Source organism: Colobus angolensis, unplaced genomic scaffold (genome assembly GCF_000951035.1).
Source record: "Colobus angolensis palliatus isolate OR3802 unplaced genomic scaffold, Cang.pa_1.0 Scaffold332, whole genome shotgun sequence".
In the NCBI taxonomy this organism is placed as follows: Eukaryota; Metazoa; Chordata; class Mammalia; order Primates; family Cercopithecidae; genus Colobus; species Colobus angolensis.
This window is the reverse complement of record NW_012116622.1, coordinates 3397885-3425647: the sequence shown is the minus strand read 5'-3', so window position 1 is coordinate 3425647 and position 27763 is coordinate 3397885. Positions and strand designations below refer to the sequence as shown.

Here is a 27763-nt window from a genome sequence, read left to right as displayed (position 1 = left end):
ACGTCCCCATCTGACAGCTTTGAAGAGAGTAGTGGTTCTTCGAGCACGGAGTTTGAGATCTGAGAATGGACAGACTGCCTCCTCAAGTGGGTCCCTGACCCCCGAGTAGCCTAACTGGGAGACACCTCCCAGTGGGGGCTGACTGACACCTCATACAGCCGGGTGCCCCTCTGAGACGAAGTTTCCAGAGGAAGGATCAGGCAGCAACATCTGCCGTTCTACAATATTTGCTGTTCTGCAGCCTCTGCTGGTGATACCCAGGCAAACAGGGTCTGGAGTGGACCTCCAGTAAACTCCAGCAGACCTGCAGCTGAGGGTCCTGACTGTTAGAAGGAAAACTAATGAACGGAAAGAACATCGATACCAAAACCCCATCTGTACATCACCATCATCAAAGACCAAAGGAACGCACCTCCTTGCCAGCAACGGAACAAAGCTGGACGGAGAACTGACGAGTTGAGAGAAGAAGGCTTCAGACGATCGGTAATAACAAACTTCCCTGAGCTAAAGGAGGATGTTTGAACCCATCGCAAAGAAGCTAAAAAACCTTGAGAAAAGATTAGACAAATGGCTAACTAGAATAAATAGTGTAGAGAAGACCTTAAATGACCTGATGGATCTGAAAAGCATGGCATGGGAACTACATGATGCATGCACAAGCTTCAGTAGCCTATTTGATCAAGTGGAAGAAAGGGTATCAGTGATTGAAGATCAAATGAATGAAATGAAGTGAGAAAAGAAGTTTAGAGAAAAAAGAGTAAAAAGAAATGAACAAAGCCTCCAAGAAATATTGGACTATGTGAAAAGACCAAATCTACGTCTGATTAGTGTACCTGAAAGTGACAGGGAGAATGGAACCAAATTGGAAAACACTTCAGGATATTATCCAGGAGAACTTCCCCAACCTAGCAAGGCAGGCCAACATTCAAATTCAGGAAATACAGAGAACGCCACAAAGGTACTCCTTGAGAAGAGCAACTCTAAGACACATAATTGTCAGATTCACCAAAGTTGAAATGAAGGAAAAAATATTAAGGGCAGCCAGAGAGAAGGGTCGGCTTATCCACAAAGGGAAGCCCATCAGACGCACAGTGGATCTTTCGGCAGAAACTCTACAAGCCAGAAGAGAGTGGGGGCCTATTTTCAACATTCTTAAAGAAAAGAATATTCAACCCAAAATTTCATATCCAGCCAAACCAAGCTTCATAAGTGAAGGAGAAACAAAATCCTTTACAGGCAAGAAAATGCAGAGAGATTTTGTTACCACCAGACCACCAGAGAAATGCAAATCAAAACCACAATGAGTTCAGAAGGAATAGTAGCAGCTCCTCTTTGTACTTCTGGGATGTACCTCAAAATAGTAAGAGCTATTTACGACAAACCTACAGCCAGTATCACACTGAATGGGGAAAAACTGGAAGCATTCCCTCTGAAAACTGGCACAAGACAGGGATGCCCTCTCTCACCACTCCTATTCAACATAGTGTTGGAAGTTCTAGTCAGGGCAATCAGGCAGTAGAAAGAAATAAAGGGTATTCAATTAGGAAAAGAAGAAGTCAAATTGTCCCTGTTTGCAGATGACATGATTGTATATTTAGAAAACCTCTTTGTTTCAGAACAAAATCTCCTTAAGCTGATAAGCAACTTCAGCAGTCTCAGGATACAAAATAAATGTACAAAAATCACAGGCATTCCTATACACCAATAACAAAAACACAGACAGCCAAATCATGAGTGAACTCTCATTCACAGTTGCTTCAAAGAGAATAAAATACCTAGGAATCCAACTTACAAGTGATGTGAAGGACCTCTTCAAGGAGAACTACAAACCACTGCTCAGTGAAATAAAAGAGGACACAAACAAATGGAAGAACATTCCATGCTCATGGATAGGAAGAATCAGTATCATGAAAATGGCCATACTGCCCAAGGTAATTTATAGATTCAATGCCGTCCCCATCAAGCCACCAATGACATTCTTCACAGAATTGGAAAATAATACTTTAAAGTTCATGTGGAACCAAAAAAGAGCCTGCATTGCAAGACAATCCTAAGCCAAAAGAACAAAGCTGGAGGCATCATGCTACCTGACTTCAAACTATAGTACAAGGCTACAGTAACCAAAACAGCATGGTATTGGTACCAAAACAGAGATATAGACCAATGGAACAGAACATAGCCCTCAGAAATAATTCCACACATCTACAACTATCAGATCTTTGACAAACCTGGCAAAAACAAGAAATGGGGAAAGAATTCCCTATTTAATAAATGGTGCTGGGAAAATTGGCTAGTCATATATAGAAAGTTGAAACTGGATACCTTCCTTACACTTCATACAAAAATTTTTTCAAGATGGATTAAAGGATTAAATGTTAGACCTAAAACCATAAAAACCCTAGAAGAAAACCTAGCCAATACCATTCAGGCCATAGGCATGGGCAAGGACTTCATGACTAAAACACCAAAAGCAATGGCAACAAAAGCAAGAATTGACAAATGGGATCTAATTAAACTAAAGAGCTTCTGCAGAACAAAAGAAACTACCATCAGAGTGAACAGGCAACCTACAGAATGGGAGAAAGTTTTTACAATCTACCCATCTGACAGAGGGCTAATATCCAGAATCTACAAAGAACTTAAACAAATTGACCAGAAAAAATCAAACACATCAGAAAATTGGTGAAGGATATGAACAGAGATTTCTCAAAAGAAGACGTTTATGCAGCCAACAGGCACATGAAAAAATGCTCATCATCACTGGTCATCAAAGAAATGCATATCAAAACCACAATGAGATACTGTCTCACCCCAGTTAGAATGAATATCATTAAAAAGTCAGGAAACAACATGTGCTGGAGAGGTTGTGAAGAAATAGGAACACTTTTACACTGTTGGTGGGACTGTAAACTAGTTCAACCATTGTGGAAGACAGTGTGGCAATTCCTGAAGGATCTAGAACTAGAAATGCCATGTGACCCAGCCATCCCATCACTGGGTATATACCCAAAGAATTATAAATCATTGCTATAAAGACACATGCACACATATGTTTATTGCGGCACTATTCACAATAGCAAAGACTTGGAACCCACCCTAATGTCCATCAGTGATAGACTGGATTAAGAAAATGTGGCACAAATACACCATGGAATACTATGCAGCCATAATAAAGGATGAGTTCATGTCCTTTATAAGGACATGGACGAAGCTGGAAACCATCATTCTGAGCAAACTGTTGCAAGGACAGAAAGCCAAACACTGCATGTTCTCACTCGTAGGTGGGAATTGAACAATAAGAACACTTGGACACAGGGTAGGGAACATCACACACCGGAGCCTGTCGTGGGGTTAGGGGAGTGGGGAGGGATAGCATTAGGAGATATACCTAATGTAAATGACGAGTTAATGGGTTTAGCACACCAATATGCCACATATATGCATATGCAACAAGCCTCCACGTTGTGCACATGTACCCTAGAACTTAAAGTATAATTTAAAAAACAAAACAAAACAAAACAAAACCAAAGACCCGCAAACACACAGGATAGCACCTGACACAGTTATCACTCTCCAAGTATTTGTTGTTCCAACCTCTCTCCCTCAGTCTGAGCTAACCTATGAGGAACAATAAAATAATGTACAATAAAAATTGTAATTTAAGCAAAAAAAAAAAAAAAATTAAACTACTTAGGAATATACCTAACCAAAGAATCAAAAGACCTCTACAAGGAAAACTACAAAACACTGTTGAAAGAAATCATAGAAAACAAAAACAAATGGAAGCACATCCCATATATGTGGATGGGTAGAATCAATATTGTGAAAATGACCATACTGCCAAAAGCAGTCTACAAATTCAACGCAATCCCCATCAGAATACCACCACCATTCTTCACAGAGTTAGAAAAAACAATTCTAAAATTCATATGGAGCTAAAAAAGAGCCTGCATAGCCAAAGCAAGACTAAGCAAGAATAACAAATTTGAGGCATCACACTACCTGATTTCGAACTATACTATAAAGCCATAGTCATCAAAAGTGTGGTACTGGTATAAAAATAGGTGTATAGACCAATGGAACAGAATAGAGAACCCAGAAATAAAGCCAAATACTTACAGTCAATTGATCTTCAACAAAGCAAACTAAAACAAAAAGTGGGGAAAGGACACCCTTTTCAACATACGGTGCTGGGATAATTGGCTAGCCACATGTAGGAGAATGAAACTGGATCTTCATCCATCACCTTATACAAAAATCAACGCAAGATAGATTAAGGACTTAAGACCTGAAAGTGTAAAAATTCTGGAAGATAACATTGAACAAACCCTTCTAAACGTTGGCTTACACAAGGATTTCATGACCAAAAACCCAAAAGCAAATGCAATAAAAACAAAGATAAATAGCTGGGACCTAATGAAACTAAAGAGCTTTTGCACAGCAAAAGGAACAGTCAGTAAACAGACAACCCACAGAGTGGGAGAAAATCTTCACAATCTATACATCTGACAAAGGACTAATATCCAGAATCTACAACGAACGCAAACAAATCAGGAAGAAAAAAAACAGCTGCATCAAAAACTGGGCTAAGGACATGAATAGACAGTTCTCAAAAGAAGATGTACAAATGGCCAACAAACATGAACAAATGCTCAACATCACTAATGATCAGGGAAATGCAAATCAAAACCACAATGCGATACCACCTTACTCCTGCATAATGGCCATAATCAAAAAATTAAAAATATAGTAGATGTTTGTGTGGACGCAGTGATCAGGAAACACTTCTGCACTTCTGGTGGGAATGTAAACTAGTACAGCCGCTATGGAAAACAGTGTAGAGATTCCTTAAAGAACTGAAAGTAGAACTACCATTTGATCCAGCATTCCCACTACTGGGTATCTACCCAGAGGAAAAGAAGTCATTATTCGAAAAAGATACTTACACACGCATGTTTATAGCAGCACAATTCACAATTGCAAAATTGTGGAAGCAGCTCAAATGCCCATCAATGAGTGGATAAACTGTAATATATATATCATCATATATATATCCATCATATATATGATGGAGTACTACTCAGCCATAAAAAGGAGTGAATTAATAGCATTTGCAATGACCTCGATGAGATTGGAGACTATTATTCTAAGTGAAGTAACTCAGGAATGGAAAACCAAACATTGTATGTTCTCACTGATATGTGGAAGCTAAGCCATGAGGACACAAAGGCATAAGAATGATACAGTGGACTTTGAGGACTTGGGGGGAAGAGTGGGAGGGGACAAGGGATAAAAGACAACAAATATGGTGTAGTGTATACTGCTTTGTTGATGGGTGCACCAGGATCTCACAAATCACCAGTAAAGAACTTACTCATGTAACTACCACCTGTACCCCAATAATGTATGGAAAAATAAAATAATAAAATGTTTTTAAAAAAGGGAATGGTATCAAGAGATTAGTGTTGTAACTGCTGACAGTTTTAGCCAGGAGAATACTTCTAGATGCTGTCTGCATCTGAGAGTCCCAATAAATTCTGTAGTTTTTCTTTCTACCCTCATTTTATTATTTTTTTTCAAAATATCCTACTTTTAAACTATTTCTTCTATCTTTTACTAGATATTTGCAAATAATTAGAAACACAGTTTCTGGCAGAAAAATCTGTAATCTAAACCATCAGACACAGGTGTTCCCTCATATGTATCGTGACTACAGAATAGAGTGAAAGGTCTTAGCGAGAGCAAGTAGCCATGGGAGATGTAGAGGACATAGAAAAGTGTAACAGTAATTAGAGTTAGAGTCCTGTTTATATTCTTTTGTTTATCAAAATAAAGCATCAGTCCTTCCATTAGCATTACTTGTTATAGATGGCGTCCTTTTGATTTTACAAATATTTAATTCTACAAATTGCATTTTCCTAGGACTCCTAACCCCATTAAGAGGCGTTTTATTAACAGGAAGTGATAAGACATACCATCTTACCAGTCATTTATATATAATATGATGGAAATTATGCCTTTCTAGGGTTGTGCAACATGGTAGTACTGTATCTTTTCTAATACCTGTCTTCAAAAGGATTACAAGCTCTGTTTGAATTTAAGAATAATGTTAATAATGCCTTATAATTTTATATTTACAAACCATGATATACATTATTTAATCTTTATAACTACTCTGTAAAGTAAGAACTATGCTCATTTTATGAATGAGAAAGCAGTCTCACAAAATGAGTAGTGTGCCATAAGTCATATGGAATTAGGTTGAAACCTAGATCTCTGTCACATCCAGTATGTTAATTGTTCATCACCCCACGGGACATTGTCTTGTTGGATTTTAGCTGTGAGTGTGTTTGTATGACATAAAGAGTAGATAAGGTGGATAAAATAAATGTTTATAAGCTTAGAATTGGTGACTTTCTCCTATGAAATATTATCAGTTACTTCTCAGGTTGAATGGAAAAGTTTAACTTTGCACATGTCCTAAGAAGATCAGGTAGAAAAAGTGATTCTCTGGAGGTGAGGAGAATGCCTGCTGTAGATAGAAATGTAAAAGTCTTTTTGAATCATACAGAATAACATGGAAAAAAAAAAAGGCAGTCAGGCTTGAGAAAGTAGTTGAGATGGTCACTGAAGCAGCATGAGATCAGAGATTTTCACTCTCTACAGAGGTGTTCTTTTACATTTGATATCTTTATACAATCATAGATACACTAGTTGATTAAACCTTACCAATTGCTACTTATTGTTATAGTTAAAAACCATAGGATTGTTACCCTCCCTTTAATGTACATGAAATTTAAATATATTTTATTAACCCAAAAAATTAAGGGTTTGGTTGCCACACAAACGTAGAAACCTGCTATGTAACTGCCACAGGACTATTCTTGGTCCCATTAAGTCTTTATGCACAATCAGTAGGGGATAAAGAACCCTAGTGCTTCTGATGAGTCTAGTCCATAGTGGTTATGTTGTTCCTGTCTGTTCTTACTCTAGGATACTCTAGAAAATCTCATATAGATAAAATAGTGGTATGTGGGCTTGGAGAATGGGGGAGGAATACAGTATTACAAATAAAAAGTGTAGCAATATCAAAGATCATTGATTGTAGAATAGGAGTTCAAATCTCTGCTTTCTCAGTTTTAACTCACACATTGAGCAATACCCCCTTATCCCTGGTCTAGCATCAGTTTCCTTATTTGTAAAATGGGAATAGTAACAAAATATGCCCTTGTTTCTCATAAACTTATTGTGAGGCTCAGCTGACAAAAGGTTTATGAAAGCCTTTGTAAAATGTAAAACATACAAATGTAGGGTACTATAACTGTAATTCTGCATTTGGCTTTACTGACAAACATAATCTGCTGTTGGAATTTTAACTATTAAATTACAGAATCATTGAAAACTTAATAAGTGGTGGATTTTAGTAAATTTGAGCTCAAATGGAAACAACTGAATTTAGTAATTTTATTTTATAATGTTTATTTCAGTGTTTTACATTTTGGTAAACATGTGAGATCATAGGAAGTCCTATTAGATAGCCAGTCTCTGTCTCTAGAGGGCACCAAAGGACTCAAATGTTTACCTGAATCTTGCTCTAGGTATGTATCTACATTTTTATTTTATTTTTTTAATCCTCAGAATTTTTATAACCACTTTTTTGCCAAAAGTGCTAAAATACTATATTTGTGATAGAATTAATTTTAAATTCCAAAGCGCCTAATAATAATTAAAACAACCCTTTAAAATATTGGTTATATAACTGCTTTTCTCTTGCCAGCTAGCCTTGTTAGAGCTTTACTTTGATCATTATCTAATCTAATTGGAGATACTGCTTTCATAACAAGTATTTGGCTCTAAATAATTTAGTTACTAGAACATTAAATCAACAATCAAATATGTTTGTAAAAGCCAAGGAATGTAAATCCCCAATTTTGCTTTTATTTTAAATTATAGAAAAGAAAATGTAAAGTTTTGATGGTCAGTTACAAGATAGTCATGTGCTGTGCATTTCTTAAATGGTACATGATGTAACTTGAAAGTCTGTTAGTCCAGTATAAGTTATAAATTGCCTGTATAGGGCAAAAATCTGATAGATATTTTCTTTATAGTCTAAGATGATGTGTACATTTATGCTGACACTAAACATTACTTATGGTAGATTATACATGTAAAATTAAAGTAGAAGAAACACTTAAATTGTTAATCATATCAGAAATTTGTTTTAATCTTCTGATTTGTTGGCCTTTTAATTACTACATTTAGAGAGAGATATGTAAGAGTGGAGGCCAGGTGGCTGCTTGGGCAGGGCCCTTCTTTCTAGGTTGCAGTGTTTTGGCCAGGCTAATTCTAGAGTCACAGGCCTGAATTTGAATCCTAGACCCACCACTTACTGGCTTGATATTACATAGGTTTTAAAAAAATATTTCTCTAAGCCTCAGGTTCCTCAACTATAAATTGGGATTAATATTACTACCTGCTTTAGAGAGTCATTTTGAGGATTAAGTGAGATATTGTGTATAAAGCATGTAGTTCAGTACCTGATACAAAGAATGTACTCAAAAAACACTAGCTATTATTATTACAAGGTCTTAAGAATTTTTAGAATGTGTGTATCCAGAGACTCGACAATATTGATGTGTTCGAAAGAGGGTACACTGTTTGGGGGAAAATAAGTTTTCACTGGTATTCAAGTTATAGTATGATCTGCCTCTGCTGTAAATTTTTAAGACTGTTTCTAAAGTCCTCTATAATTTCATTTCTATTTTAGTAAGTAGCGTTATGTGATTAATTGGATCACAGATAGTTCTTAATATATGGAGTCTGTAAATCACATTTGTTTTGAAATCTGAAAATTGGGTTATAGGAGTGGCTGAATAAGTTTTAATATAAAGTTGATTTATCTTGTAGGAGTTTTTTTCTTCTAGCAAAAATTTATGTACTGTCTACCATATGGCCATGCATGAATGTAGTGGATTTTTAATAAATATTTATTGATAGTGATGATAATTTATAAATAATTGCTTTATAAGAGTTTTAAGGTTAGGCTATAATTTTAAAATTTTGCTCTGACTACATTTTTGAGAGATAATTGGAGCTTGTTTCCTATCTGAAGAAAACAAGCTAGAGGAGAATACTCAGTGGCCATCCTAGACAAGCATGGTCCCAAATTTGATGATCTCGAAAAGAGGTACTTGAGCCTTTGGAGGTATCATGAGCATGATAGTGACAAAGCTTCAGAATACATTAGCAAATCTATCGTTATAATTTTCTAATGAACTTTATATTTACAGTATGATAAAAGAAATTACCTTTCAAGATTATTTTATGTCAGTTATCCTTATATTTGATACATATGTTTCTAGGAAACCAGAGTATCTTGAAAAAATGTAAATGTAAATATTTTAAAATATAGCAATTTATTATGAAGTGTATAGATTGTAATTTTCTTTGTACATGTGTTTTATGGTTGTAAATTGATGGAAGTTTTTGCCCTTCTTTATTCTCCTGGTAATCCTATATAGGTTCATGAAGGATTCCTGGAGAGTAAAGTGTTTATTTCGAATAGTACCAATTCATCAAATCCATGTGAGAGAAGAAGTGTTGACCTAAGGATATATATGCTTTGCTTGCTTCCGTTTATAATTCTTTTGGTCTTCATTCGTGAACTAAAGAATCTATTTGTACTTTCATTCCTTGCCAACGTTTCCATGGCTGTCAGTCTTGTGATAATTTACCAGTATGTTGTCAGGGTAAGTATAAAATGTTTTTAACTAAGTTCTTATCTTTCTTATATAAGTAAAATTTTTGTTTACCGTGGAGGTAAAAGTAATGATATATAAAGACCCCTACTTCATATGTGGCACACAGTGTACAATCAATAGATGCTGGTTTCTTTTAGGGGGATGCTGTTGAGTTAGAAAAGTAAATGACAGAGAGATTAAACAGGCTTTGTGGTCAGATCTTGAATCTCAGTAAATAACGCTTCTGGGCTTTGTGACAGTGCTTCAGAAGATAGGAATACCTACTCTCTTAGAGTTATTATGAGATTTAGGATTGTGTTCTTAGTACAGTGCCAAACGTGAAAGTAGGTACTCATTAAATGTATTATTCTTTAAAATACTCATTAAATGTATTATTCTTTAAATCTTGTGAGTTAAACCAATCACAAGAGATGCATTATGTGTGTGTGTGTGTATATATATATATATATATGTATATATATATATGCAGTTCTATAATTTCCTTTGACTTCTGAACTTTTATTTGCTGCCACTGCTTCAATCCACTGCCACTACACTAGTCTGTAATCCTTTTATCTGAAGTATATGCAATTACCTCAACTGATTTCATTGTCCATAGTCTGGGGATTCTTAACCCAGTTTCCTTAAAATAATCCATTGTTGAGATTCAGGGATTCTTCAAATTCCTTAAAATAGTTTGCAAGATTTAGTATTTCTGTTTGTATGTATGTGTTTTGCTGTTGAGAAGTTATATAGCTTTCATCTTGCAAGGGTGCCAAAAACCAAAAAAAGGTTGAGAATCCCTGCTCTAGTCACTCCTGATCTAATTAATCTTACATATTATTTCCAAGGTAATTGTTGTAAAATCTTCTTTAGCAATTTATTAAAAATTCTTACTGTGGATCTGTGTTTCATTTCCTTCGTCTTTGAATTTCAAAACCTGTAGTTTCTCTTACAGCACTGAGTGGGAGGAAACAGACAGGAAGTTCCTGTAGGCTTTCCAGAGTTCATGGCCCCTTAGCTAAACATGTAAGAGTCAGTTAAGCCGAAAAGGAGGTTCCCAAAATAGAAGAAACAGCATGAGCTGCTGTTTGGAGAAGAGAAATAGCATCCTGCTTGCCTTAGATAATAGTTTAGTATTGAATGAGCCAAACATTGTAATACCCTTTCATTCTAAACCCAGTGTGTATGGTTTTAGTCATGTATCACCATTATATCACACAATTCTATCTGTGCTTCAGATGTCCTAGACCTCTCTGTTCCCCAAATTATCCTTGAGCTTTCACACTTCAGTTGCTTTGTTCATCCTTTTTACTTGGCCTTGAATTCTACTTCAAATCAGGCAAAGCAGAGAATGTAAGATGGTGAGGAGAGTAGGGACCAGACTTGGGGTATCTGGAAGAAGTGGCTATTTAGAGCTAATGTGCACTTTGTCCAGATGATGAGAATTGGAATAAGCCTGTGAGTCAGGACCAAGCAATCAAAGCCAGAGTCAGGACATATATATTCAAATAATAAGGGTAATGACAACCATCGGATCAAAGAGTAAGCACTGAAACAAGAAGGAAACCTGTTCTAGGCAGCAGCAGAGCTATAAGGTAGAAAGCCAGTGTCAGGAACCAGGCATCTTAGAGAACTGAAAGAGCAATGAAAATAGAGTGGAGAATGAATTTCTATTGGGCACCAGCAGCAGTGGTTGATAACTTGACTGTATGGCTGTCAGCTTAGAACTTGAATGTGCTTATGTATTACCTGTTGTGGCAGGAGCCATCTAGTGTGCACAACCTGGGACTTGCAGGTGGAAGCAGGTAGTCAGGAGCATTTTGCTCAGATGGAATGTATGGGCATGAGGGAAACAGTTGCTTTTGGCAGTGAAATCCTAACAGCTTGGCTACATTTAACATAGGGTGCTTTAAGTGTTTATTGAAAAAATTATTCACTTTTATAACACATTTGCTGTGGTGAAGCTCAAAATTACATGATTTTTCTTTCAATTTTAAATTATTTAGAATAAGTAAAGATGTAACTGGTCTTCTTTTTTTCTTCCTTTGTTTAGAACATGCCGGATCCCCACAACCTTCCAATAGTAGCTGGTTGGAAGAAATACCTACTCTTTTTTGGTACTGCTGTATTTGCTTTTGAAGGCATAGGAGTGGTAAGAATTTAGTTATTATTTTTTAAAATCTTAATTCAACACAATGATTTATATAGCCTAGCTATATTTAAAATTGCGTATTTTTCTTTTTTATTTCAATTTTCTTTATTTCTAGAACATGATTTCCAATTTGGTGTGATAGATTAGAATTATAGTTTAGTCCTTCCACTAACAAGGAGCTTAATGTTAGACATACCACTTAGACTCTCTACTTCTCTTTTTCTTTATCTATAAAATGAATAAATTAGCCAGATCATTTTTAACGTTTTATTGTGGAAAATTTCAAACCTATACAAAATTTAGAAAGTAATATAATGAACTCCTATGTAAACATCACCTGGCTTCAAAAATTATTAACTCAAGGCCAGTTTAAAAAAAAAAACCTATATCCCACATACTCAGGCACATCTGAAGCATATTTTATAGATGACATTATTTGAAGGGAATCGGAATAGTTGCAGAATCACTGCTTTATAAGAAGAGTTGGATATAAATTCTCCCTGTAGTTTTATGAATATAATGTTTGTTTTGAGAAACAATGTTATAAAGCTAATACTAAAAGACACACCAACGATTCTGAGGATTCTAAGATATTAAATATTTCCATGCAGGTAGCTCCCAGTTAAAGCCTAACATTTGTAGACTTGGGGAAAATAAGAGTCTTGCTGTCTGCTTTGCTCCATAGTTTATGTTTCATAGTCTGATGGTAGGTATGGGAGCAAAACCATTTGTAAACATCTATTTATATTAACCCCAGACAAAATAGATCTAAAATAAAATTTTATACCCTTTTACTTGGGTTTCTGCTCTCTGTGAATTCTCCTTCAGATAGTTCTCCCAAATTCTTACAAATTTTCACGGCTACAATTATTGCTGTTGCAAACATAACTGCAAATTTTCATGTCTGTCTTTAACTGATGAGCACTGGTTAACTATTGACATTTCCTCTGAATCTTAAATTCAACAATTCCAAAGTCTGACACATATTTTCTCATCCAAAACCAGCTTTACTTTCTTATTTCCTTTTTCTTTTAGTTTTATCTTCAGTTGCTTAAACTTGAAACACTGGAGTGATTCCTTTTACTTTGTTCTTGGTTCCCTATTTCAATCAATAATTAAGGCGTGTTAAGTCTTCTTTAATATTCTCAAATTCATTCCATAAAGGAGACTATACATAAAACAATTATAATGCTGCGTGACACAGAGAAGGCCTTAGGAAATGTTCATTTCTTTCTCTTTCTCCCTTTCTAGCTGCACTGACACCATTCCTGGTCACTGCCCGTGTTTCCTATCTGGATTATCTCCAGAGCATCCAAACTGTTCTCTGCCCTCCTGCTGCTATTAACAGTTAATGTTTCCATGTGGAACTGACTGACTGAAAAGTGGAAAAAATACTAGATTTATCATCTCATAGAGTTATTGTGAGGATTGCATAAGATGCTGCATGCAAAGCTTTTAGAATCATACCTGGCATATCATAAACACTCCAGTAAATACTTGCTATTATTATTACTTAGCTATTTCACTCTATGGCCTAATTTTATGGTTACAGTCTCCTGAAGATTTGCCTTAAAAACTTGATTTTTCAGTCAGCCTTTTCTTATTTTCTTTAAAGGTTCTTTTTCAATAAAATAAAAATCATTAGTTTTACTGAATTTGACAGTAGATACAGGTGGGTAGATGTAAAACCAGTTATAGATATGTGTGTATACATGGGTTAGTATACATGCATATACTTCCTAGTTCTGTCTCCTGAGAGGGGCTGCAAGTGGTGACACCCCAGTAGCAATAAGCACACACCCAGAACTTGATTTCTAAATACCAGATCTTCATTTCTAAATACCATTCTACAAGAGAATCAAAGTTCTTTGGAGGAATGGCTGATTTTAGGGCTGAAACAAAGAAATGCAAGATGAGGCTAAAGCATCTTGTAGTGTCAGAAGGTAAGAATATGTTCAAGAAACGAAAGAATGGAGGCATGTCAAAGGGAAACAGAAGCTAACCTGATGGAATTTACAATGGCCAAAGGTGGAATAATATGAGTAACAAAACAAATAACAGAATATTGGATTATAATTCAATATTTAAAAAAATATACATAAGGCCATGCTAATATGCATACATATATACATACATACATACATGAGATTCCTAGAAATCCTCCTCCCTCCAGGCAATATAACTAATCCCCCTCCTACTCCCCAGGGAATGGGCTGGATGTAGGGATTTACTTTCAGTGAACAGAGTATGATGAGAGGGAAGAAAAGTAACTGTATAATAGAGAAACCTGACAAACAATTACCTTAACCAAGTGGTGAAAATTAACTTCACCAGTGATAAATCATGTTAATAACGTGTGATGAGACAGGCACTTCACCTCTATGTTATCCTTCTCTAAAACCTACAATACCAGTCATGAGAAAAACCTCAGACAAGCCTAAATAGAGGGGCATTATGTAAAATACCAAACCAGTGCTCCTTAAAACTGGCAAGATAATGAACAACAAGCAAAGATTGAGAAACTATCACAGACAGGAGGCATGGTGACAAAATGCACTGTGGGTATCCTGGATGGAACTCTGGGACAGAAAAAGGATATTAATGGAAAAACTAATGAAATCCAAATGAAATTTGCAGTTTAGTTAATAGTGATGTACCAATGTTGGTTTTTAGTTGTCGCAAATGTACTATGGTAATATAAAAAGTTAATGGTAAGAGAAACTGGGTCGGGGTATATGGGAGATCTCTGTGTTATCTTTGTAACTTTTCTGTAAATCTAAAATTATCCCAAAATAAAAAGGTTATTAAAACTAACTAGCAGGTTTGCCTGCCAAGAGATGAGTTTAAATCTTTTTAAGAATTTTAAAATAGGTAGCATAAATATATGGCGATGGAAGTGTACTTCAACAATTATATGTGTTTTAAAGGAAAAAAATTTGCATATAGCCTATAAATAACCAATTTGTATGTATAAGAGACACTGTTATTTGTAAATATTTGTATTCCCTTAAAAAAGAAAGAATTGTATTCTTTTCTTAGGTACTTCCACTGGAAAACCAAATGAAAGAATCAAAACGTTTCCCTCAAGCATTGAATATTGGCATGGGGATTGTTACAACTTTGTATGTAACATTAGCTACTTTAGGATATATGTGTTTCCGTGATGAAATCAAAGGCAGCATAACTTTAAATCTTCCCCAAGATGTATGGTAGGTATATATGAATTTGTCAATATTGGTTTATATATTTTATAATGTACCACTGTTTGATGATAAAGGCATGTTCTTGGATTTATGGTTTAAACGTTTAAAATTTTTACTGTGATTTCCTGGAATCCCATCACTTTGGGAGGCAGAGGTGGGTGGATCATCTGAGGTCAGGAGTTCGAGACCAGCCTGGCCAACATGGTGAAACCGCGTCTGTACTAAAAATACAAAAATTAGCTGGGCGTGGTGGCAGGCGCTTATAATCCCAGCTACTCAGGAGGCTGAGGCAGGAGAATTGCTTGAACCCGGGAGGCGGAGGTTGCAGTGAGCTGAGATCGCGCCATTGTAATCCAGCCTGGGTGACAAGAGCGAAATTTTGTCTCAAAAAAAAAAAAAAAAAAAATTACTGTGATTTATTTGTGCAATCTGGAATTTCTTCATACTCTTCGGAGGAGAGTAAATATGAATTTAGGGTTCTTCTGGGATTTTTTTAAAAAAATGTTTAAAATTGGAGGTTGTTTCAAATCCAAATCAAGTATAAGAGTAGAACAGGGATTATTTTCATATGGACACATTTTAATAAAAAAATTAATACCTGTCCAAACAATCAGGGTTCCTGATAAAATAATAGATTACATCATACTTGCTATTTTGGTCAGCTTCATAGTGTGTATTTTCCAACTTCTTTCAGAACACAGTTGGGACACATTATAAATAATAAAACAAAATGGTGCATCATCTTAATGTTCTCTTTAATATTGGGTGCTAAATGAAGCACCATATGTATATGATTTTTCCTTTTTCCAGAGGTTTGTCTTTGAAAAATTTTCAAAGATAGTGGCAGTGATTACCATGCAGACTTACTTCCTTATTTACAAGATGGAAGGTAACTCCTTAGTTTTCACATATGCAAAGAATAAATTCAGAATTGCTGACTTAATTATTGTCACATTACTACATTAGCTACTTGGATTTAAAAAGTCTATGTAATCTTAAATGTCTTAAAATATTAGTGAAAAAGCAACAACAGCAGGAATTATATCTTCTAACTGGCCTCCTGGTGAGAATTTGTCTGTCATTTAATAGTCATTTGAATCCTGGGCACTGGAGTCAAAAATGTTGCTAGGACAAATGTTTGTAGGAAGCCATTTATGATAGAGCAAATGTACCTAGGATAGTTTCCAGATTGCACAAGGGGCACACATGTGATGTGTCTGTATTTTTTATTACAATTTTACTTTAACATAAATGTATTTCAAAATGGAAACATGTTTCAAATGTTATAAATATATTTCAAGGTAGAGTCATAATTACAAATAAAGATATCTGGTTCTTTAGCATTTATTTTATTAACTCTTTATAGTTAACTATATAATTTTGTTCCCTTTAAATGTGCTTTTTGGTTTCTTTTTTATAATATGAAACTAGAAGCTTAATGAACTAGAAGCCTAACAGCTTAGTATAAGAGAATCAAGCTAAAAAATATGGTAGTAAGTTCATCTTTTCAAATACCATGCAATGTTTGGAAAATAGAATGATTTTTTTTTCCTTATTTAGAGTGATATTTTGAGCCAGGTATGGTGGCTTATGTCTGGAATCCCAGTGCTTTGGGAGGAAAAGGTGGGAGGATCACTTGAGGCCAGAAGTTTGAGACTGGCCTGCATAACACAGTGAAACTCCAACTCTACACGAAATTTAAAAATTAGCCATGCATGGTGGCCCAAGCCTGTAATCGCAGCTATTTGGAAGGCTGATGTGGGAGGATCACTTGAGCCCGGGAGGTTGATTATCCAGTGAACTGTGATGGTACCATTGCGCTCCAGCCTGGGAAACAGAGAGACATTTTGTCTCAATAATATTAATAATAACAATAATAATTTTTAATTAATTTTAACAACTATTTTTAATGTCAAATATAAAATGTACATGGAAGTAATATCAGAATTCTTTCCTGGTCTTATTTACAAAAGCATGTAAGAATATTTTAGCGGGGAAGGTTCTGAAGTGGGAGTGTGCACACATTCACATTAAAAGGTTTGTATTCCCAGGCATGTAAGAACGTGGTGCAGAAATAGTGGACAAAAATAAGACAGGATGCTTTTGATATTCACAACTCAATCTTGGAGGGTGACACTGTCCCTGCAGTAGCTCGAATTAATCCTTCCCTTTTCCCACAGCCCCTTTCTACATCTGACCTTATTTCTAATTGCTCTGACTTTCCAATTAGAATGGAACTAGTTGAGATTCTTTATTTAAAAGGGACTATTAGATCATAGTTTCTATTCAAGGACATCTAGCTAGATACAACTTTTCATTAGGAAACCCTAGTACAAGTATCCTAAGAAACAACAAAAATCTGGAAAAAACAGGAAAGCCAGTCAAGATAAATATTTCCCTTTAGAGAACTTGTGTCGGTTGATGTCTTTGCACTGTGGAGATTTGCCTTATGCAGCCTATAGTCTGTTTCTGTGTGGACTCTGCCGTTGTGGGACAATTAAAATGATAGTCACAACTGAGGTATACAAGAGAAGAGTTGCTTGTCTTTTTACAGTCATGGCATTCGGTAAAGTGAGAAGTTTGGACTAGAATAATTATGGGATTATATCTAATATTTCTTTCTTAATATACTATATATGAGTCTCTCTTTTACTTCTTTCCTGTGCTTCACATGAGAGGCCTCGGAAGTTAGAGATTGTGCAATGTACTCTATTGGCGGAGTATGAAAGCCAATGACTGTTATAAGAGTATCCTAGAGAACTAATGGCTACTAGCTATGAAAAGCTATAAAGGGCTTTTGGTACAAATTGACAAAGTCTCAGAGTATATTTTGGTTATTTCTGCAAGAAAAGATTGAATTTGAAAGAGGCCATAGGATAAGGCAAGTATGGATTAGAGAAGCTCCAAGTTATTATTACCCTTAATTTTTCTGAACTGTCATCTTTGAAAATTAGTTATGAGCAATACTGTACATGTATTGCATTTAGCTTTTGAAGGAAAGAATGTATTTTAAAGGTTTTACTGGTTCAAGGCATTCAATCTAGTGATGAATGCTACATAACCATAGTTGTCTTATTTTTTAGCCTAGAATGAGATGAGGCTCTTGGCAAGGATTGCAGATAGTTCTCAATTAAGATGACTTCTTGACAGAGCTAAATCCTCAAGATTCTCAACCTGAGCATCATGAAGGATCCAAGAGGGAAAGTGACTTACCAGGTTGTTTCCAAGGGTAGCTTCTGTAGTCAACCTTGAGAGACAGAGAAGCAGTCAACAACTCATTTCCCAAGTTGGTTTTTAAAAAAATTAAAGTTATTCATACCTGAAGATTGACTTAGTAGCCACTGTGGAGAAAAGAGTAAAAGCATTACTAATTTTGATAATCTATGTTTTCAAAACTGATATTTTCACCGGAACATTAAGTTGTTTTCTCCCTATAATCTGATTCAATATATTGGCTGAAAAATAATTATTAAAAATACATTTCTGTCCTTTACTAAGGTATTAAATTCTTTACTATCATTATAATAGATTTTGTTTCCAAGCATAAATAATTTTATTCTTTGAAGTGCTATTAATATTTGTCATGTTGAATGGTTGTAGTTTCTAAGAATTAACTATCCATATCTATTTTGATAATTAATATTTTAATAAGTATCAATCACCTATTAATACTAAGTGCATTGAAGGGATATACAGAGAAGAATGAAACAGTCTGTAACTCTCAGGAGCTTTGGCAGCGAGGAGTTTTAAAAGATCATTTAATGTACACTAAGTGTTGTTTAAAGTTGTTTGATGTTTTTTATACCCTCAAAACAAATTCCTTTGACTTTAAGAAAGGTTATTTTTCTTTAGAAAGAGGGTTTACTGGGTAGATTTTTCCTTTCAACTTTCTTCATTTCTAAAACATAGTACAAAAGAAGCCTTACAATAGTTGCTGCTTAAAACCCAAATGAAGAAAAGGTTGTGATAATATCTATACAAAAGTTAAGTAGAGAAAAATAGTTTAGAGTGATTGAAAATATAGATTCCAAACATAGAAATAAGTAGGTTCTTGAAACAGAAAAGTAGTAGAAGTGAAACAGTTCATATTAAACTGTGGTACTTTTTAAAGATGCCCTCTTATTTCTATATAGCTATTCTTTGGTTCAGTAGATATACCAACTTCTAAAAGATCCACACCATTTTATTTCCTATTTTTACTCTTTGTAACACCAAATAGTAATATTTGCATATAATTAACGATATTAATAATAACCAGATTCTTAGCTGATGTAACTTTGTCAGTAAAAAAGTAATAGTACTTATATGCAAAATGATGTATTTTTATTTTTAAAAATACTAAATATATTATTAACCACATTTTAAAAACATGTAAGTGAAAAGACAATTAAGAAAAAGGAATGTCCTTTTGTTAAACTAATAAACTAGCAAGAATATTTGTTTAATTATCCACACTTACATATCAGAGTATAGGAAACACAAGTCTTTCAGTTATGTTGTATATATTCAGTAACTTGACTATTTGTGTTTAGCCTTTAAGCCTCAAGCTGAGAAATACATCCTTAGCTAATTTTTAAAATTCAGTTTTAAATGTTGTTAGCTCTAAGGAGTTCCTTCCTTCCTAATGGTGCTGTGTATTCTCAAATCTATTTTTACTGAGCTTTTAAATTTCTTCTTATTCTTGTATGATAAATATGTTATAGCAGAATACTTATTGAATCTCTTCTTGCTTGGCCATAGTTTAGCGACTGTTTATAATCCTTACTACTCTCACCACTCCAATTCAGCATAGTATTGGAAGTCTTGGCCAGAGCAATCAGGCAAGAGAAAGAAACAAAGGGCATCCAAATAGGAAGAACTGCAAGATCTGCAAACTATCCCTGTTTTCAGATGACGTGATCCTATATCTGGAAAACTCCATAGTAAGCCCAAAGGCTTCTGAAGCTGATAAGACTTCAGCAAAGTCTCAAGCTGCAAAATCAATGTGCAAAAAACGTCAACATTTCTATACGCCAATAACAGTCAAGCTGAGAGCCAAATCTTTATGTGGCAATTGTGAATGGCATTGTGTTGCCCCAATTCACAAGTACCACATAAAGAATAAAATACCTAGGGATACAGCTAACCAGGGAGGTGAAAGATCTCTACAACAAGAATTACAAAACACTGCTCAGAGAAATCAGAGACGACACAAACAAATGGAACAACATTCCATGCTCATGGATAGAAAGAATCAATATCAAAATGGCCACACTGCCCAAAGCAATTTATAGATCTAATGCTATTCCTATTAAACTGCCATTGACATTCTTCACAGAACTAGAAAAAACTATTTTAAAATTCATGTGGAACCAAAAATGAGCCTGAAGGGTCAAGGCAATCCTCAGCAAAAAGAACAAAGCTGGAGGCATCACACTGCCCAACTCTAAACTATACGACAGGGCTGCAGTAGCTGAAACAGCATTGTACTGGTACAAAAACAGACACATAGACACATAGACCAGTGGAACAGAATAGAGAGCCCAGAAGTAAGGCCACACACCTGCAACTATCTAATCTTCGAAAAACCTGACAAAAACAAGCAATGGGGAAAGGATTCGCTGTTCAATAAATGGTGCTAGGATAACTGGCCAGCCATATGGGATAGACTGAAACTGGACCCCTTCCTTAACACCATATACAAAAAATTAACTCAAGATGGAATAAACGCTTAAATGTAAAATCCCAGACTGTAAAAACCCTGGAGGACAACCTAACCAGTACCATTCTGGACATAGGAATGAGCAAAAATTTTATAATGAAGATACCAAAAGCAATTGCAACAAAAGTGAAAATTGACAAATGGGATCTTATTAAACTAAAGAGCTTCTGCACAGCAAAGAAAACTATCAACAGAGTGAACAGACAATCTACAGAATGGAAGAAAATTTTTGCAAACTACATTGAACAAAGATCTAATATCAAGCATGTAAAGGAACTTCAAGGAATTTGTAAGAAAAAAATCTCATTAAAAAGTGGGCAAAGGGTTTGGGAGGCTAAGGTGGGCAGATCACAAGGTTGGGAGTTTGAGACCAGCCTGGCCAATATGGGGAAACCCCGTCGCTACTAAAAATACAGAAATTAGACAGGTGTGGTGGCGGACACGTATAAGTCCCAGCTACTTGGGAGGCTGAGGCAGGAGAATCACTTGAACCAGGGAGTCAGAGGTTACAGTGAGCTAAGATTGTGCCACTGCGCTCCAGCCTGGGCAACAGAGTGAGACTCCATCTCAAAAAAAAGAAAAAAGAAAGAAAAGTGGGCAAAGGACATGAACAGACACTTCTCAGAAGACATACGTGCTGCCAACAATCATATGAAAAAAAAAATTACTGATCGTTAGAGAAATGCAAATCAAAACCACAGCATGATACCATCTCACACTAGTCAGAATGGCTATTAAAAAAAAAAATAACATTCTAGTGAGGTTATGGAGAAAAAGGAACAACACTTATTATAAACTGTTGGTGGGAGTATAAGTTAGTTCAAGACATTGTGGAAGACAGTGTGGCGATTGCTCAAAGACCTTAAAACAGAAATACCATTTGATCCAGTAGTCCCATTATTGGTTTTATACCCAAAGAAATATAAATCGTTCTGTTATAAAGACATATATGCCTTTGTTCATTGCAGCACAATTCACAATAGCAAAGAAAATGAATCAACCTAAGTGCCTGTCAGTGATAGACTGGATAAAGAAGATGTGGTACATATACATCATGGAATACTATGCAACCATAAGAAAACAGTTGAGATGATGTTCTTCGTAGGAACATAGATGGAGCTGGAGGTCATTATCCTTAGCAAACTAACATGGGAACAGAAAACCAAATACTACATCTTCTTACTTATAAGTGGGGGCTAAATGATGAGAGCATGTGGACACATGGAGGGGAGCAACACACACTGGGGCCTATTGAGGGTGAAGGGTGTGGGAGGGAGAGGATCAGAAAAAATAACCAATGGGTACTAGGCTTAATACCTGGGTGGTGAAATAATCTGTACAGCAAGCCCCTATGATACAAAATTACCTGTATAACCTGCACATGTACCCCTGAACTTAAAAGTGAAATTTAAAAATCCTTGCTGCTTTAAATCTTAAGACATCAGAAATAAAGCTCCATTAATGTCGACTTTATATACTTATAAAGTACATTTATACTTAAAGCTCCATTAATGTCAAGGTTTATATACCTTGACATTATGTACCAAAAGTAGAATATAATCATTTTAAAATGATTGCATTTTTTTGTAAGAAAGAAAACACTTCCCTGTGCATGGGAATTTTAGGTGGGAAAGTAGAACTCTTAAATGAGAAAACTGTGGGAAGATGTTTCTGTTGAAAGAGGACGTAGGTGTTAATCACTGCCCCGATGCTGCAGCACACTGAACCAACAGTGTTTTCTCTGTTTTTTACTTAAAAAATGCAGGATGTTTGGGCTTTTCTTTTAAATGTTATAAAATGTTAAAATGTTTTTTTTTAAAGTACAGCACATTAATTTTATTAGTCTGCAACCCAAAAGAGTGGATTCTACGATGTTCCTTCTTCTAGATCCTACAATTCTGTGTTTTCTCTTCATGTCATTATCAACATTTAAAAAGTCTTCTTTTTCTGTGCTTAAGAAAGTTACTGAAGTCTTTATCAAGACATGCATGTGAAGTTTTGACAGGTTATCCACAATGTAGAAATCTAAAGATATTTATAAAACTGAAAATTGCTGTGCTGTTTTGAAGCACTGTATATCAAAGAGATAAGTTAATTTGCACAAAAGAATAACAACAACCTTACCCAGCAACTGTATGTCCCTTATTTAATGTAAATTTAAACATAGATTGTGTGTATAATTTAGAGAACTTTGCAAGGTGAAATGGTTTAGATGCCTGCTTTGAGACTTAAGATGGATGACATTTCTGCAACTAATGCCATACCTCCAAAAATTTTCACCCAAGAACTATACTTTAGTTTAATGCGAGTTTTTCTTCTATGTAAAGATTAATGACGGTATGACTCAGGATTTAAGACATACAGTAGGCTCAATTTTTAAAAAGAAAGTTGAGAAAGCATTAGCTCTTCAGGGGGCTGAGTCTAATCTTCAGAATATTGGCTTATCCCAAAATGAAATCTTTTTTACCAATATACCCCAAACCCTGGCATGCATGTTCAAGCTTTCCATTTTGTCAAAATGAATTGTTCTTGTATCCTCTAGAAATTTAGTTAGAGATCAATTTGCCTTTTTTTTTAAACAAGCATTTTTAGTTAGTAAGGTTCTGGCCTAATTTGGTATTCTGGATTTCTTACTTATCTTAATATTAAAATTAAAGGAGGAAAGCTAAATTCACATTAAAAATGACTAAATTTTGAAAATTTTTTTCAACAGGTTATATCAATCAGTGAAAATTCTGTATTCCTTTGGCATTTTTGTGACATATTCAATTCAGTTCTATGTTCCAGCAGAGATCATTATCCCTGGGATCACATCCAAATTTCATACTAAATGGAAGCAAATCTGTGAATTTGGGATAAGATCCTTCTTGGTTAGTATTACTTGTAAGTATCATTATATATTTATATCATAATTTTTATTGTTGAATTTCTTAAAATGAAAGCTACATAAGACATATTTTTCAATATTTTTAAAACAATTTTGTTCACCCAGCTGGATTACTTTTCAGGTTAAAATTATGTTTTTCTACTGCTACATAAGAAAAACACAAACCAGATCCTATCACACTTAAAATAACTAATGAAGTTATTTTGAAAATTACATTACTGGTAATTAAAATGTACATGGGACTCCTTCCATTTTTGATACACATTTTATTTTGGTTCTAGCTTTCCTTGGGTTTTTTATTCCTGTTTTTGCATATTTTAACAGTTTTCTTATCCATAACTACCTACAGGAAAGTGTTTAATTTTACTTGTATTGGTCTTTCATAATTTTAGTGGCTTATTTTCTTATTATTTGAAGAAGTGTATATAATCTTTTATTAAGACTCTTTATCATAAAATGCGTTCTCAAGGTAACGTTCATAATACAGACTCATGGAACGGGAGCTTGAGTTCAGTATAGTGGAAAGAATGTAAGTTTTGGAGTCAGACAGATCTGGGGATTCAAAGTCAAGCCTACCACTTACTTGCTGGTGTTTTCAGGCAAGTTACATGCCATTGTTGAGCCCCTCTTTCCTCAATTATGAAATGAAGATAAAACTTCCTTATGGCATTTTCGTGGTGTTAGAAATAATATTAACAAAGTATTAATAGCTGGAAGTTATTATGATCATTATTGTAACCATTACTATGACTACAAATATACAGATGATTGCATCACCAGACTAAACTAGGATTACCTAAAATGATACCTCGGACCAGATTACTAGTGTTCTGGGGAACAAGCAGCTTTGGAAATTCCTTGTGTAAGATACTAATAAACATCTTGCACTATTTAGAATGATAGAGCTAGAAATTCGAGGAGGCTCAATAAATTGATTTGAGCAGCCTGCCATGGAGTTCATGCCTAGATTTAAAGAATTTAGTATATTACGTTTGGTTTGAAAAGGGAAATGCAAAGCTGAAAAAGTAGATTAAATGTATTTTTCAAAGTAATTACTTAAATGAATTATATCACTAATAAGATAAATCATATTAACGAATGAAGTCAATAAGTCCGTATTCTGATGACTAATGAAAAAACATTCAGTAGCAAAAAGATATTTTAAAACATTTTGAAATATTTTTATACATTTATTTTATTGACATTTTGGTATTGACTAAATAAAAAGACTAATTTCAGTAAAAGTGTTTTTATCAACAGATGTAAGGCAATTCTATTCTGAAAGTATATCATCTTTTAAAGTTGGTAATGGAAATTCAGGTAAAGGAGTTTGAGGGCAATGGTAAAAGGGGTCCAGGATTTTTTTTTTTTTTAAACTTCAGCCATTTCTGCACATTGGCTGGCATTGTTGTATTGAAGTTATTAATCTGCTGAGGCACAGACCACACCACATCTGCTTCCATGATTTTGTTCCCAGAAGCCAGGGGCTTAGTTCATAGCACAGAGAACTGCAGCCTTTTCTTGGTTGCTGCTTTCTTTTAGTTAAAAGTCATTAAAGCTTCTCATCCATACAAGGGATATGCCTTGGAGAAAGAGAACAAAAACTATGTAATATTTCCTTTTGCTATATTGGGACACATCACTGGACAGTGAACTTCATTTGTGTCTTTGGCACATATCCTTCCAAATTAAAGTAAAAGCCAACTGATATTCATGGCAAAACTGCTTTTTATTCTGTTTTCAAAGGCATGTGAAAAGATTTGGGGGCTTGCACTTTACTGACCAATGTGTGTAGACAGTTGATGGGACCTAGTCATGTTTGTAGAGTAGGCTGTGCAGCAGCACTAGCAATGAGAGTGGAGGCTCAGCCTGATTTGCATTGAAAATTGAATGTCTTTAAATGTTCCATAATCCTTTCCAAGTACTGAATCCATGTTTGTTGTATTGGTCTTTAAAGAAGTGGACTTACCAGCTTGGATTATGTTGGTTGTGTCCAAGTATCCATTTAGCATTTGAATCATGATTTCAAAATATCTTCTTCGTGAAACTCAAAAACTTTAGAAATGATTCAGACTCTTCCTGCGTGTTCCCTTTAGGTGCTTACCTGGTATATAGGCACCTCACAAGTGAAGGAGGAGGGAGGGTAGAAACCAGCCAAAGGTCACTATGGACATTTTAGGAGCAAACCTATACTATGAGCCATTCCATTTTTAAATGTATTATAATAAACACTAAGACCAGTGTTTCCATTCTGTGTATGAATTGAATCAACAAAATATACTAAGTACTCTTTACTTCTGTTATTCTCTAACTTGTTGATCCTTCTACTGTTTGTAATTTTTGAAGAGTCCTTGTTTTTATAATCTATAGTAGACTATGACTATGTAAGTATCAAAACCCATAAATCTTTAGTAGTTTGTAGAGAAAACTCACTAAAATCCTTCATTTAAGTTAGTTGCCTCTGCAGATTAAAAACGTACCATTCTGTTTCCTGATATCCTCTCTTAGAGTCAGTAGGTATGTGGAGAGCACCATTAACTATTTGTTTAATTAAAATTAATGTACTAAGTTATTTTCCACATTTTTGTTTTTGGTGCTGTAATATCAAGTGCTTCGTTTTGTGCTCTGATGTATCTGCATTTACCCTTCAGATGCAAATAATAGACTTAAATAGGCTTTTATTTTAATATCAGAGGGAACTTTATGCTCTAAGGATACTTTTTCTTGCTGTATATAGTTTTGGTAGACACTGAATAAGTCTGATTAGTACTTAATAGATCTATTCATAATAGCTGTCTGTTAATGACATAGTATTTGTAATGAATAAAACTATCCTTACTTTAAACTCCCCTTTGAGTTTTTATTAATATATGTTGGATTCGGCTAAAAGTATATATACTTGTCTTTTTTGTCTACTAATAACATTACCAATAGCATATTTCAAGCCATTTTTACAAGCAAATATCTTTCAGTTATGTAATGTTTAAAATCTGACTTTAAACAGATTTTAGATGGGAATTATACTTCGTGATTTAAAAGTGTTTGCTAGATGGAAATTTCGTCTATAAATTCTAAAATGCTATAGTATTCCCCCACATAGTTTTCCAACAATATTTCACTGGATTTACTAAGGACAGCTTAGATTATAGATAAAGAAAAATGGATTCCAAATTGAAAGTCTCTTCAGGTGGCAAGATAGTGGTAATATTTGTTTGGCCTCACTTTTATACCACTACTTACTATAAGTAGGTGAAACAAACGTGTCTCCATGAATAATTTTGTTCAATGAATTTTGAGAGGTCCTAACTACGTTTGAGAGTTATGCTGTATAGTTCCCCAGAGAGCGAAGTTAAAAGGCTATAACAAGCATCTATTAGATGAATAACCTACTTTATAAAGTATTTCTACTTTCGAGTTCTTCAGAGCTAGTTATTTCTACTTCTTTAGAATCAATTATTTCATTTATAAAGGGTTATGCCACTTCAGCCCTATACATGTAAAGCTATATTTATAATTTCAAAACAGTTTTTAGGGCTTTAGCTTTCATAATAATTTGAATACAGAATGATAAATAATAACTTCTGGTTATATGAGGAACATGGTAGGAACTTAGTTCGAAATTGATCCCACAACCTCCTGGAAAATGTTGAGAGCCACAGAAAAAATAGAAAAGGGAAAAAATAAAACGTCATAAATTAAAAATTAAGAAGTAGAGAAACCAGTGTACTGCAAACTGAAAGCTAAATTACTAACAGGAATATATATATATATCTCCAACACATGCCATAATTGGAATCCCCAAAGAGGAAACGTGATATAATCTTCATCAGTGGCAGTGGTGATGTAGTTGTCACAGCCTGCATATGAGTAAACACAGCTGTTATTTTTGGTGGCAACTCCAAACCCTCAACAAATCATTTGGACAAATAAGGAAGGAATATGAGTCTTGGTTTTTGCAAGTCTTCTGTTGATGCATTTTGAAAAGATCAAGAAAGTACCAGACCAGAACTTGCAGAAAACTTGTCAACAGTTTGGAAATCTGCTGCCAATAGTGGAGTACTATTTTTTTTTTTTTTT

The 27763-nt window shown here is 34.8% G+C and overlaps 1 protein-coding gene across 2 annotated transcripts in view; it reads left to right on the top strand.

Annotated features, from left to right (window-relative positions):
* The window catches only part of SLC36A4 (solute carrier family 36 (proton/amino acid symporter), member 4), a 57653-nt gene that overhangs the window by 19034 nt on the left and 10856 nt on the right, over positions 1–27763 (top strand). For both annotated transcript variants that reach the window (XM_011952092.1, XM_011952090.1), the window contains exons 7-10: positions 9522–9749; positions 11797–11895; positions 14935–15104; positions 23513–23682. In XM_011952092.1, the coding sequence (XP_011807482.1) occupies positions 9522–9749; positions 11797–11895; positions 14935–15104; positions 23513–23682 (667 nt within the window). The remainder of the gene's footprint in view (positions 1–9521; positions 9750–11796; positions 11896–14934; positions 15105–23512; positions 23683–27763) is intronic.